A 12,965-nucleotide genomic window follows, 5' to 3' on the forward strand; every position below is an offset into this window, starting at 1 on the left:
CGTTAACACATATACTGTACATTATATTAACATGCATAACATTGCCCAGTATGATTCAATCAAATCCCAAACAGTTCTGCCCTACATGAATAGCCTGTTTAACTCCAAAATACATCACATTATGAAATGTTGCTTTTATGTTTGAAACCAAAATGATAATATTACAATATAGTTGGTGTACATGTTAATGTCAGTACCTCAAGTGTGTGGCACTTGCTCTTAAAGCGATCACACAGTTTATTGTAGTTCTTCAGGACATCAGTGAGTTCGCCGCTCAGGTCTTGACCACCAGGGGGCAGCTTAGTCATAAACACATTAATGCTGTCCTTCAAAATCTTCACTCGCACTTCCTTCTGTAATACATCCTCTTTGGCCCTCTGAGACACACAAACCACAAAATCCTCTTACGTTTCTTTAACAGCTTTTAAATATGTTAGCATATGTTAACCTGCTACCCTGTTATGTTATGTGTTATTTTGTTTATGTTAAATTAGATTAACAATAATCACAATCTAAAATGACATACACATCATTTAATCTTTAATATTTATGCATTACATTGAACTAAATTATATAGAATTATTATATTACAAAACAATAACACAACATAGCGTTTACTATTTATGCTTGTTTGTGTGTTTCCATGCAAGCTGCTATCTTATTTTAATATATAATATATATATATTAATCTATGTTAAAGTAATTATTAGTAAACAATTACTATATAATACAATTTTATTTTTATACTATAATTGCCATTTTATTAAAAATAATATTAATATTACAGCATAATTATTATTAGTAGTATTATTACTACATTTAACTCATTTATTTATAATTGATTTTAAACATAATATAACATTTACTATTTAGGATTTCTCTCTGTATTCATTATTATATTAATAACAAAACAAATTATATTATTGCCATTATATTATAATATAACATTTAACTGAATTATTTTGAATTGCTCTAGCACATAAAACACATAACAGAACAACTACTGTTCAGGCTGTATGTACAGTATATACAGTATGTTTGTGTATGTTTACATATAAACTGATGTTACTTTTTATGTTTTATATTATTAACAGTGTTAGTCTACATATTTAAAAGTAATTATTAATGAAAAATTAATACATTTAATATAATTATATTTAATAGTAAATTATAATATACTGTAATTGCTATGATATTGCATTATTCACATAAAAACATCACATATAAATATGGTATAAAAATAAACAAAGTAATATTTATGTTTTCACATATGTTTGTGTATGTTCACATGTAAACTGCTATATTATTTTGTTATGTTATATTATTTATTTATTAATAATAATAATAATAATAATAATAATGTATTTAAGTCAACATTTATTAACAATTAAATACGACTTTTAAAATAATATAAATTAATTGATATATTATAATATAATTGCTGCTATATTACATACGTATAATAATGTTTTGTGATACGATCACAAAAAACACATATGAATGTGTTCAAAAAAAGGTGTAAACGGTAATCCATCCTGTATGTGTCCCAGTAGTAGTGAAGCGCCACCCCTCACCCCTCACATGTCAACCAGCCAATGCGCTAAAACAAGAGTTTAAACTTTGGCGTTTACAAACAGCTTAAAAAGCAAATTACCTTCTGATCGGACAAATTTAAATAATTGGATACATACACAATCACGAGAGCTTCGTGGATCTTTAGTGTGTCTGATATGAACACAGATGAGAAGCACGAACACCTGAAGCTCTTTAATACAGGCAATCCACGAGAACAATGGCTAATTCTGCTAAACATGTTGCGTTTGTGCTTAGATTACATTTCAACCGAATCTGGGAGAAACAGTGCACCGTTTTTTCACGCTTTCTTTGTCTTTTCTGACTTTGTTGCAACATATTATCATGCGCTGACAAACTTATTGATGTACAGTATGTCATCATGAAACAGAGACCCTCCCCTGCAAATCCGAACACGTGGTCACAGGAGACACATTTTAATACCAGGTGCAAACGTGGTCTACTGTAAGTGTCTCAGTGTATAGTTTTCATAACGTTTCATGGTGTGTTCACAAACAGTTCACAACCTGTGAAATGTGTTTTCATTCTTTATACCCTCATCTCCTGCAAAGCTTCCTCCAGCTCCTCTGGACTCTTGTACTCAAAGTCTCTCATGAGGTGCTCCTCGTCCACTTGAATCATCCACTCTCTCATCTCTGCCAGATCTTTCTTCAGGTTCATCACTTTCTCCTTACCTTCATTCGCACGCTCCTCGCGAATCAACAACTGCAAACAAGAGTTGAATACTAGTTTTATATGCAGAGACAACTAGAAGTACAAACATTGTGGCTCTGTGGAGTCTGGAGTCCCCATTGCAAGATTATCTGCGTGCTGTTTAAGATCATACAAGGATGGAGATTTCTGCACCTCTAGATGTTTTCTTACGCACCTCTTTACTGAGCGTGTCCCAGCGTCTCTGACTTTCTTCTAACTTATTTTGCCCCCAGCTGGTCAGTCCTGGTACTGCACTCTGCTGTACGGCCACCACATTTTCTCCCATCTGCTTCAGAGACGATTCCACGGTCTCCATCTCACCAACAAACTCCTGCACAGACAGAGATGTCAACATCACTTATACACCATTATATGTGGAACTTCAGAAATCACTTTGTTTCTGTAAAGAGCTGCAGCTCTGTAACGCATCAGAAACGCTGTCAGTGTGAAAGCTCAATGAGTTGACCTCTGACCTTGCACTGGTTGAGTTCTTCCTGTAGTTTGTCGCCGTGACTGAGGCCACTGGTGTCTCGAGACAGAAGTTCCTCAACTGCATCTACCCAGCGGCAAACGTCCTCACTCTTCACCTGATTAACATCAACAGAGACAACAATATATGTATAAAGCCATCAGCACATTCATGGCGGATGAAGACAAGGGATATCAAAGGATTCAATTTAAATGTGTTTGATGGGATGGCTCTCACATTAGTGTCCTTCATGCTGCCCAAAATACACTGTAGCATGCCGAGCTGGTCGTTGGCAGCACTAGAGAGTTCAATCCAGCTCAGCTGATCTGATGGGTCTGAAACCTGCTTCTGTTGATCGATCTCTGCGCAAAGAGCCTACAAAACATTAACACAAAAGATTAACACTACATTGCCTAATAGTACCCGATCTCTCCTTCCACTGCCAAAAATAAATAATTAAAATAAATAAATAATAATTGCATTAATAACTACAATACATTTATTCTTCTATATTTTTCTACAATGAATAAAAGATTCATTGACTTGATGCATTTAAGTTACACCACTTGACAATACATCAATACATTATTGATTTAAAAAAACATATTCAAACATTTGAAATATATGTATATAATTATTATTTTTCATATAATATGAAAGGGGCAGGGGCAGTGGTGGCTCAGTGGTTGAGGCTCTGGGTTACTGACCAGAAGGATGGGGGTTCAAGCCCCAGCACCACCAAGATGCCACTGTTGGGCCCTTGAGCAAGGCCCTTAACCCTATCTGCTCCAGGGGCGCTGTATCATGGCTGACCCTGCACTCTGACCCCAGCTTAGCTGGGATATGTGAAAACTAATAAATTTCACTGTATATATGCAAAAAACTGTGTGTATAATTGACCACAATAAAGGATTCTTCTTCTTCTTCTTATATATATTTTTTATTTTTTTTTTAATTGGAGAAGTATTCCATTTGACCTGAATAAAATGTGCATTTTCATAACAAAAATGTAAGGCAGATGACAGATGCCGATGGAGTCTTGTCTGTTTTAAGGTTGTATTGGATTTATTAATTTATATTGACAAAAGTATGGCTACCAGCAAGTTGTTTACAAAAAATTACCAATTTTTTTATTTTTTTTTTTATTTCAAATTTCTTCACTGCTTTTTTTATATATATAATTTCAAACTTATGCCAACATTTCATTTTCAAGAATTTTAGATTTTACTTTGACTTAATATATATATATAGGCGGTTACAACACAATTTTTATTATTTTTATTTTAAGTCCCCAAAAAACAATAAAAAATGAATAATAAAATAAAAAATTATGTCATGACATGGACTCGTTTACATAATAATTGGCCAGTTTGAAACGACATTGAAAATTGAAAATGTCATGCTTTTGAATTGTTTTGGAGGATCTTAACCACAACTTTAAACATCTTGCAAACAAGCAAAGTGAGATCACAAGATTCTGATCACTATAAAGGTAGATCAGGTGATCAGTATAGTTTTACGCAGTTTCCAATACTAATAAACAAACACTAAATAAAAATGTATGCATAAATACTATGGCATATGGCATAATATGCATGTTGGGCATAAAGTCTTTGATGGCATATGGCAAGAAAATCCTAATCTTTAAAATTCACATTTGCGAAATTTGAAAATTCAATGTGCAGCATGATATTCTGCATGTTTTGTGTGTCCGAGTGCAGTACTGAACTCACACCAGCAGGAGGAGACACAGTTTAACAAACACACAAGTGCTTGACAACTCTCCAAAGACCAGTTCACTCCCACAGGAAAAAAGTCCAAGCTCTAAAATTAGAACGTTTCTGATTCTCACACAGTCCAGAATCAGTTCTTGCATATGACAGGACATTATATAACTTGAATTAGAGCAGGTTTCTGACTGTTCATAAAGCTGAGTGGACACCAGAGAAACACAGCTGGCATCCACAGCACATTTGCCACATGGGCACTACCTGGCATCACGAGTGTCTTGGCTCCCACAGATAACCACAGAAGAGTATAAATATGTATATAACTTTAAATAAATACCAGCCTACATTCACTCTCTTTGGCTTATTTTGGCATCTCTTTTGTTGGCTTTCTTCCCATTATTCATACAGTTTAAGAAATAAATATTTTCCAAGTACACTGATGGCCAAAAGTTGGGAATAATGTACAGATTTTGCTGTTTTGGAAGGAAATGAATTCACCAAAGTGGCATTCAACTGATCAAAAGGTTAGGATATTACTGATGTAAAAAACAACACCATCCATCCATCCATCCATCCATCTTCAACCGCTTATCCGAAGTCGGGTCGCGGGGGCAGCTGCTCCAGCAGGGGGCCCCAAACTTCCCTATCCCGAGCCACATTAACCAACTCTGACTGGGGGACCCCCGAGGCGTTCCCAGGCCAGTGTGGAGATGTAATCTCTCCACCTAGTCCTGGGTCTTCCCCGAGGCCTCCTCCCAGCTGGACGTGCCTGAAACACCTCCCTAGGGAGGCGGCCAGGGCCACCTCAACTGACTCCTTTCAACGCAAAGGAGCAGCGGCTCAGAACAACACCATCACTATTTGAAAAAAAAGAAAAAAAAATATATTTTTTTTTAAATTGCAAAAGTGTACACTAGTCTTCAAAGACAAAGGAAAGAGATGTGGAAGACCAGATGTGCAACTAAACAAGAGGATAAGTACATCAGAGTCTTTAGTTTGAGAAATAGACGCCTCACATGTCCTCCGCTGACAGCTTCATTGAATTCTACACGCTAAACACCAGTTTCATCTACAACAGTAAAGAGAAGACTCAGGGGTGTCTTTTCATGACATGACAACAACCCACCAAAAAAAATCCAATAATTCATTAAGAATAATTTATGTTTATAATCTTATGATGAACGTACTTTTTCTTTTTTTATCCTGTCTTTGCAAGCCTGTGATTAAGGCTCTGTTTGCACTGTGTTCCTGCTTAAAGTGTTTGTTCATTCCACTATGGTACCATGATGGTAACAAGCACAAGAAAACACTTTCCTTCACAATATACAGATCTAAAATGAAGGTGACACTCTTAACACAGCTGAGCATGTGTCATGCCCGTGGGCATTCAGGCTATTTTGTGATCCCAGCATCCCACGGTCATTCCTCACTGTTTTGTTGGAAATCTCCACCTCTGAGTGGACCAGAAGCTTCATCTAGATGTTGTTGGAAAGCTAAGATTCTGAGATTCTCTGAGAAATAACCTTGGATTTTTGTGCCCAAGCAAGCTCACAGACAAGTAGAAAATGGCTTAAAGAAGCAGTGATTGATAAGACATGAGGTCTTTATTGACTTACAGAGATCATATTTCACTTTGTGATTCTTTTGATAATCATTTGAATGGTAGTGTTAGGGCAACAAAGTAAACGGCAAAGTCGCATTAAGGCCTTTTTTTAGATCATGTAAATTGAATATTTTAATTACATTAATAATTACTTTTTTTTAAATAATTGAACTTTTAGACCCTCACTTATGCAAGTGATGTACGTGAATTGAAGTTGAAAACATACAAACAGTCAAATAAAGAAAACATCAATGATGACTCGTATGTCTTATAACAACTTGTACTTCAATGGACAATGTACCATCATATGCATATGCAGGATGTCTTGAGTTATTTATTTATTCTCCTCCAGTACTCCATGTGTCCTCAATATAATACCTCCAAAACTAAAATCAAGTTTGTGTGACAAATGCAGTTTCTCAGCTTGAAACGGAGTCTGGCTCGTATGCTGCGAGTGGCAAATTGATTGCGACTGTTTGTCACAAATAACTGAATAATCCCATAGTCACAGGGATAAAAACATACTTAAGGGATAGTTCTTCCAAAAAAAAAAAATAAAATATCTCATCATTTACTGGCATTTCATCCCAGACAAACATAAATAATATTTTTAGAAGAATTTCTCAGCTCTGTAGGTCCATTCAATGTATGTCACCAGGGTCCTAAACTTTGAAGGTCCAAAAAGCACATAAAGGCAGCATAAAAATAATCCATATGACTCTAGTGGTTAAATCCATATCTTCTGAAGGGATATGATAAGTTTAAATCCTTAAATTCTCGTCCCTGCCCAGTAGGTGGAAATATGCACAAAGAACGTGAATCGCCAAAAACAAAAGTGAAAGTGGAGATTTACTGTAAAAATGTACTTAAATATTTATCTGTTTCTCACCCACACTTATCACATCGCTTCTGAAGATATAGATTTAACCACTGGAGTCTTATGGATTACTTCTATGCTGCCTTTATGCAATGTTTGGGGATTCTAAGTTCTGGTCACCATTCACTTGCATAGTATGGACCTACAGAGCTGAAATACTCTTATAAAAATATTTTTTGTGTTTTGAATAAGAAAGAAATTCACACACATCTGGGATGGCATGAAGGTGAGTAAATGATGAGAGAATTAAACATTTTGGGTTAAATATCCCTTTAGTAAAGCAAGAAACAGGTTTCATGACAGGTATGAAATATGTCAGATGATTATATTTTCTCAATTTACTCATCATCGGCACGTGTTGTAGAGTTAATTTTGGTCCCTGCATATAGCATCCCTGCAAACAAACACACACCTGAGTTTTGATGACTGCCTGTTCAGCTGTGGTCATGTCTTTGACATCATCTCTAATAGCACACAGTCTGGACTCCATTTGCAGCAGTGCTCTGGACCCCACCAGCCTGGTTAACACTACAGATAGAGAGACACAGAATCAGAACTGCATTATAGAAAGTCAGGAGGAAATCTTGATCCAAAGTGCATTAATAGAATATTCAGCTATTTTCAGTCTACAGTGCACTGAACTGGCCAAAGCTAGATTTTCATTGGTTGAAAGATTAGTACAATAGTGCAAAAATGCTATACTAATTATAAATGCAGTATATATTATTTTGGGTAAACAAACTGAAGACTTTAAAAACACTTAACACTGCTCATCTCCACTCAGTCACAGATATATTGTTTTGCCACTGAGAAGACCAAAATAACTGACTGTGGCTCAATTGAGGTTTGTCAGTATGTGTGTTCAGGTGGATCCCAGATGTTAGGCGAACAATTCAAATCATGGTAAATTAGGTTTCCTATTGTCCCACGAGAGACAAAATTCCCCAGGAAGGTAAAAGCTTTCTTTTCTGGATTCTTGGATTGGCTTGTAGTCCATAATAAAACAAGTACATTTACATTTACATTTATGCATTTGGCAGACTCTTTTATCCAAAGCGACTTACAGTGCACTTATTACAGGGACAATCCCCCTGGAGCAACCTGGAGTTAAGTGCCTTACTCAAGGGCCCAACAGTGGCATCTTGGTGGTGCTGGGGCTTGAACCCCTGACCTTCTGGTCAGTAACCCTGAGCCTCAACCACTGAGCCGCCACTGCCCCGGCAGTTATATATAAGTAGTCAATATATAATTAGCTTTATATAAAAACAATAGAACTCTATGCTATGTACTTATGTGGCTTATGTAACTTATGCTTTGAATGAAGACCATTCAACCACAATCTCAAGATTAAACATTTATACACTCATACTTGAAGCTGTTTCTAATATAATATGAACCCACTACACACACACTCGAGGGTTATCTGGATATGAGTGTGTAAATCCTTTCGCAGGAGCCACAGTGGACTCATACTGACATTACTACCATAAATAGACTGCTTTCTCTCTGTTTACCTCTCTCTTTCTCTCTGCTGTCGTTTGCTCCACAAATGATTTACTTGTTACATAATTCACCATTTTAACTTGAAATAAGACCGATGAGAACACTGGAAAGGACAGAGAACGAGGTAGAGGTGTGTAACGCCCCCTTGGCACCGATTCAGGCTTGTAAAAACCTCTGTGGGCCTCAATCCTTCGCTCACACTCTGTAGCTCTTTTCCAAAACATACTGAGCTGCCTAGACAAAAAGTCTTTGAGGGTTTTTCTTCAACTTGAGGCACTTTCATGTAACGGGTCATTGTTTTTATTAAACCGAACTGATTTCAACTCTTTTTAATATTTTTTGTTATAGGAAGGTCTCATTAAAACTGACTTAGTAACTTTTTACCAGGTCTTTCATCATTTATTTTTGGTATTTTTAAAATGCCTTTTATGTATACTGTAGATTTGACTATTTTAGCCTGGTCTCAAACCCACACTTAAAAAATGTAACAATGAAAATCTATTATAAATATAATAATAATATAAAAATAACACATTAAAAGAATATACGCAATTAATCGTGTCACCGGACCGTAATAATATTCCTTCAATCTGAGCAATTGAAACTTGAAGTACCGCCTGTTTTCTCCAGGGGGCAGTACGCAACACTTTAGCTTTATAGGCAACGTGCAGCTTATACAGAGTAAAAACCAACCCTTCAGCAGACAGCACAGAAAGGGGACGCAAAAGTTGACAAAGTGTCACTAAAGAGCATGCTTGAGATCAAATATGAGACCAGTGATGTTTGAAGATAAGAACATTTTCTAATCAAGCTGTCATTTTGCTAATTATGCAAAAATTGTGAAAGTATTATTTGTGTGTAGTTATGAAGCATAAAATGTTAGATATGACATTTGAATTAGCAAGACAAAAGAGTCACATGAGACAATGGAAAATTCACAGAGATGGAAAATTCATCTCCACCACAGAATACTACTAAACACAATACAGAATTTGACCATGTGGTGTGAATTTTCATGACTTTCAGAAATAAATATGACAGAAATATCCTGTGATGCATGTACATACATTGTTGGACATTGCAAATGGCAATAGCAAAAAAAGGTAGAGACATGTCCCACCGGTCGCACCTATAAATGACGACTATGGGAGCAACAATATGCTGCCTTCTAAAGCCTAGTGTACTACATGACTCAAGCTCGTCTCCTTTGATGTTTTGAGTCTGCGACGAGAAGTCTCGGATCTCACTCCTGCAGCATGTCGAGACGAGTCCCAGACACCGCGACAGTTATCAAACCAGCTTGATATCTAGACGTCTTATCGTCAGGTGTGTGTGTGTGTGTGTGTGTGTGTGTGTGTGTGTGTGTTGTCCCGATGGGTGAAAGACTGACAATGAGCGCAACAGGAGGGTATTAGGTATTACGAAGCAGAAGAAAAAAACGATAATTTGAAAATAAAATAAAAAATCATCCACATCTCCCTACCCGGTGTCTTTATAACTTTCTGCTATTTTTATCAGTTTTGCCTTCGCAAATAAGCACAAATACATGTGAAAATGGCCACAAGCTGTTCTTTCATGTTTGTTGAAAGAGGAGAGCAAGGTATTGGGTAGCAGGAGTAAAAAAAATATTTTTTTTTCCTTTTTTCCTTATTGGCAAATGGTGCCAATAAAGTGTGCACTGCGCACTCTTTCATGTTTTTTGACATGTTATCAAGTATAAACTACATAAGTTTGTTAATGAATTTTGTTACCTACATTTTAAGATGCATTTTTGGTGATGTGTTTGAAACGGGATGACGCTAAGGGCAGCTGTAACCCCAGTTTTTTACAAATGGAAAAACATAACAACGAGTTTGGAACAACAAGAAAGTGAGTAAATAATGCCAATATAATAATGATACAAGTAGGATGAACCAAATGTTGTTCTTTTGCAGAACAAACTGTTTTTCTCTGTATTTTTATTCCAAAAATCCCAGGGCTAACTGAAATTGCAGGCAGGCTGACATTCTTCAAATGTTTTGAGTGTGGTGTAAGGGCTGTAATTAGGACCTGTACTGATGTCCTGCTGCCGTGTCTTGAGCTCTTGAATAGCTGTGCTGTGGCGTGATGCCAGCGCTGTCAGACTGGGTTTGATGGTATCAGGAGCACCAGGTCCTGCAGTCAGACGCTCACCCTGGACACAGAGATCTTCCACCTGCGGCTGCAGCTTTATCAGCTCTGCTATCCGACACTGAAATACGCACACGCACGCATGCACACACACACACACACGTTAACAGATCTATGCTGCACTGCACATATGAGATAAATGTCCTTAAAACATCTAATACAATGAAAAGTGACATCTAAAACTGAAAAACAAATTATTCAAACAGAGACTAAAACACAAAACAAATATTAATAATGTATTTTAAGGTTATACAGTACTTGATCCCGAAATCAAAAGAAATAAATGAGAAATTATATTCTGTATAAATAAAATGAAACTTATTTTAGGAACATAATGACACACAAACACCACAAATATTAGTCACTGTAATGTGTCCAAATATTTGACTTCTGTACAGTAAAAGTGCTTGAATACAATAACTAAATGATCATTAATGGTAGTACAACAAATACTACCATGATGGATAACTACTGTACACTTTATGTAAAATTACGTAATTCATTTCAGTAAATTCCGTTTTTTTTTTACAGCATCATTTTTAGCATAATCAGAATTTAGGGGGAAAATGTACTTAGCTGTCATAAAAATTGTGTAATAGAATAATAGTTTTAATAGTAACAGTAATAATATCTTTAATCAAAATATCATTTCTAATTTTTTGATTTAGGGCTTTTTTTAGTATAAAGTTATGTTTTCTTTATTATTATTACTACTTTACATTCTTCCTAATTTTTTTTTAGAATAGTTCACCCAAAAATCAAAACAAATTAAATAGAAATATGTTGCATAAAAAAATTGTCTATTTGTACAACATTTAAGACTTAATTTCTATCACAATTCATCACAATCACAAGCCTATTGTTCTAAAAAAAAAAATACTATTTATTTATTTTATATTATTTTTATTTATTAATTTATAAATAAATGTAATATTTTTTTTTATTATTATCAAAAACCAGCAAATTAAAGGCAGTGCAACAAATACTAACATGATGTTTAAATACTTTCAATTTAAATATTATGCTTTTGTTTGTTTGTTTTTTTATTTTCATTACAAAAATGTTTGTTTCCAAACTCCCTGAAAACTGCAGTTGTCAAGCCCCTCTTGAAAAAGAGCAATCTGGATAAGACCATATTAAGCAAGACCGATTATTAAGATCGCATCTCTTCCTTTCATAGGCAAGATCATTGAAAAAGTTGTCTTCAATCAGCTGAACAAATTCTTGAACTCGAATGGATACTTTGACAATTTTCAATCTGGTTTCCGATCGCATCACAGCACAGAGACAGCGCTCATAAAGATAATAAACGATATTCGCTTAAATACTGATACAGGCAAACATTTGACACTGTCGATCACAACATACTTCTTGACAGGCTGGAAAACTGAGTGGGGCTTTCTGTTATGGTCCTAAAATGGTTCAGGTCATACTTAGAAGGGAGAGGTTATTATGTGAGTACAGGAGACCATAAGTCTGAGTGGACGTCCATGACATGCGGAGTCCCTCAAAGCTCAATTCTTGCGCCACTCCTGTTCAACCTGTATATGCTCCTAATGAGCCAAATAATGAGAAAGAACCAAATTGCTTACCACAGCTATGCAGACGACACACAGATCTACTTATCACCTAACGATTACAGCCCCATTGACTCCCTGTGCCAATGCATTGATGAAGTAAACAGTTGGATGTGCCAAAACTTTCTTCAGTTAAACAAAGACAAAACTGAAGTCATTACGTTTGGAAACAAAGATGAAGTTCTCAAGGTGAATGCATACCTTGACGCTAGGGGTCAAACAACAAAAAAGCAAGTCAGGAATCTTGGTGTGTCTCTAGAGTCAGACCTTAGTTTCAGTAGTCATATCAAAGCAATAACTAAATCAGCATACTATCATCTGAAAAATATTGCAAGAATTAGATGCTTTGTTTCCAGTCAAGACCTAGAGAAACTTGTGCATGCTTTCATCACCAGCAGGGTGGATTATTGTAATGGACTCCTCACTGGCCTTCCCAAAAGACCATAAGACAGTTGCAGCTCATACAGAACGCTGCTGCCAGGATTCTGAGCAGAACCAGAAAATATGAACATATCACACCAGTCCTCAGGTCTTTACACTGGCTCCCAGTTACATTTAGGATTGATTTTAAAGTATTATTACTGGTATATAAATCACTCAATGGGCTAGGACCTCAATATATTGCAGATATGCTCACTGAATATAAACCCAACAGATCACTCAGATCATTAGGATCATTAGGATCACATCAGCTAGAAATACCAAGGGTTCACTCTAAGCAAGGAGAGTCTGCTTTTAGCTTTTATGCCAG

The 12,965-nt window shown here is 35.9% G+C and overlaps 1 protein-coding gene across 5 annotated transcripts in view; it reads right to left on the minus strand.

Annotated features, from left to right (window-relative positions):
* Positions 1-12,965, minus strand: part of LOC127618368 (utrophin-like) — a 269,333-nt gene that overhangs the window by 178,366 nt on the left and 78,002 nt on the right. For all 5 annotated transcript variants that reach the window (XM_052090759.1, XM_052090761.1, XM_052090757.1 and 2 more), the window contains 7 exons: positions 10,518-10,698; positions 7,378-7,493; positions 2,993-3,130; positions 2,760-2,873; positions 2,462-2,617; positions 2,128-2,298; positions 198-377 (listed from right to left, as the gene is read on the minus strand). In XM_052090759.1, the coding sequence (XP_051946719.1) occupies positions 198-377; positions 2,128-2,298; positions 2,462-2,617; positions 2,760-2,873; positions 2,993-3,130; positions 7,378-7,493; positions 10,518-10,698 (1,056 nt within the window). The remainder of the gene's footprint in view (positions 1-197; positions 378-2,127; positions 2,299-2,461; positions 2,618-2,759; positions 2,874-2,992; positions 3,131-7,377; positions 7,494-10,517; positions 10,699-12,965) is intronic.

This window comes from Xyrauchen texanus, chromosome 25, assembly GCF_025860055.1.
Source record: "Xyrauchen texanus isolate HMW12.3.18 chromosome 25, RBS_HiC_50CHRs, whole genome shotgun sequence".
Lineage (NCBI taxonomy): Eukaryota > Metazoa > Chordata > Actinopteri > Cypriniformes > Catostomidae > Xyrauchen > Xyrauchen texanus.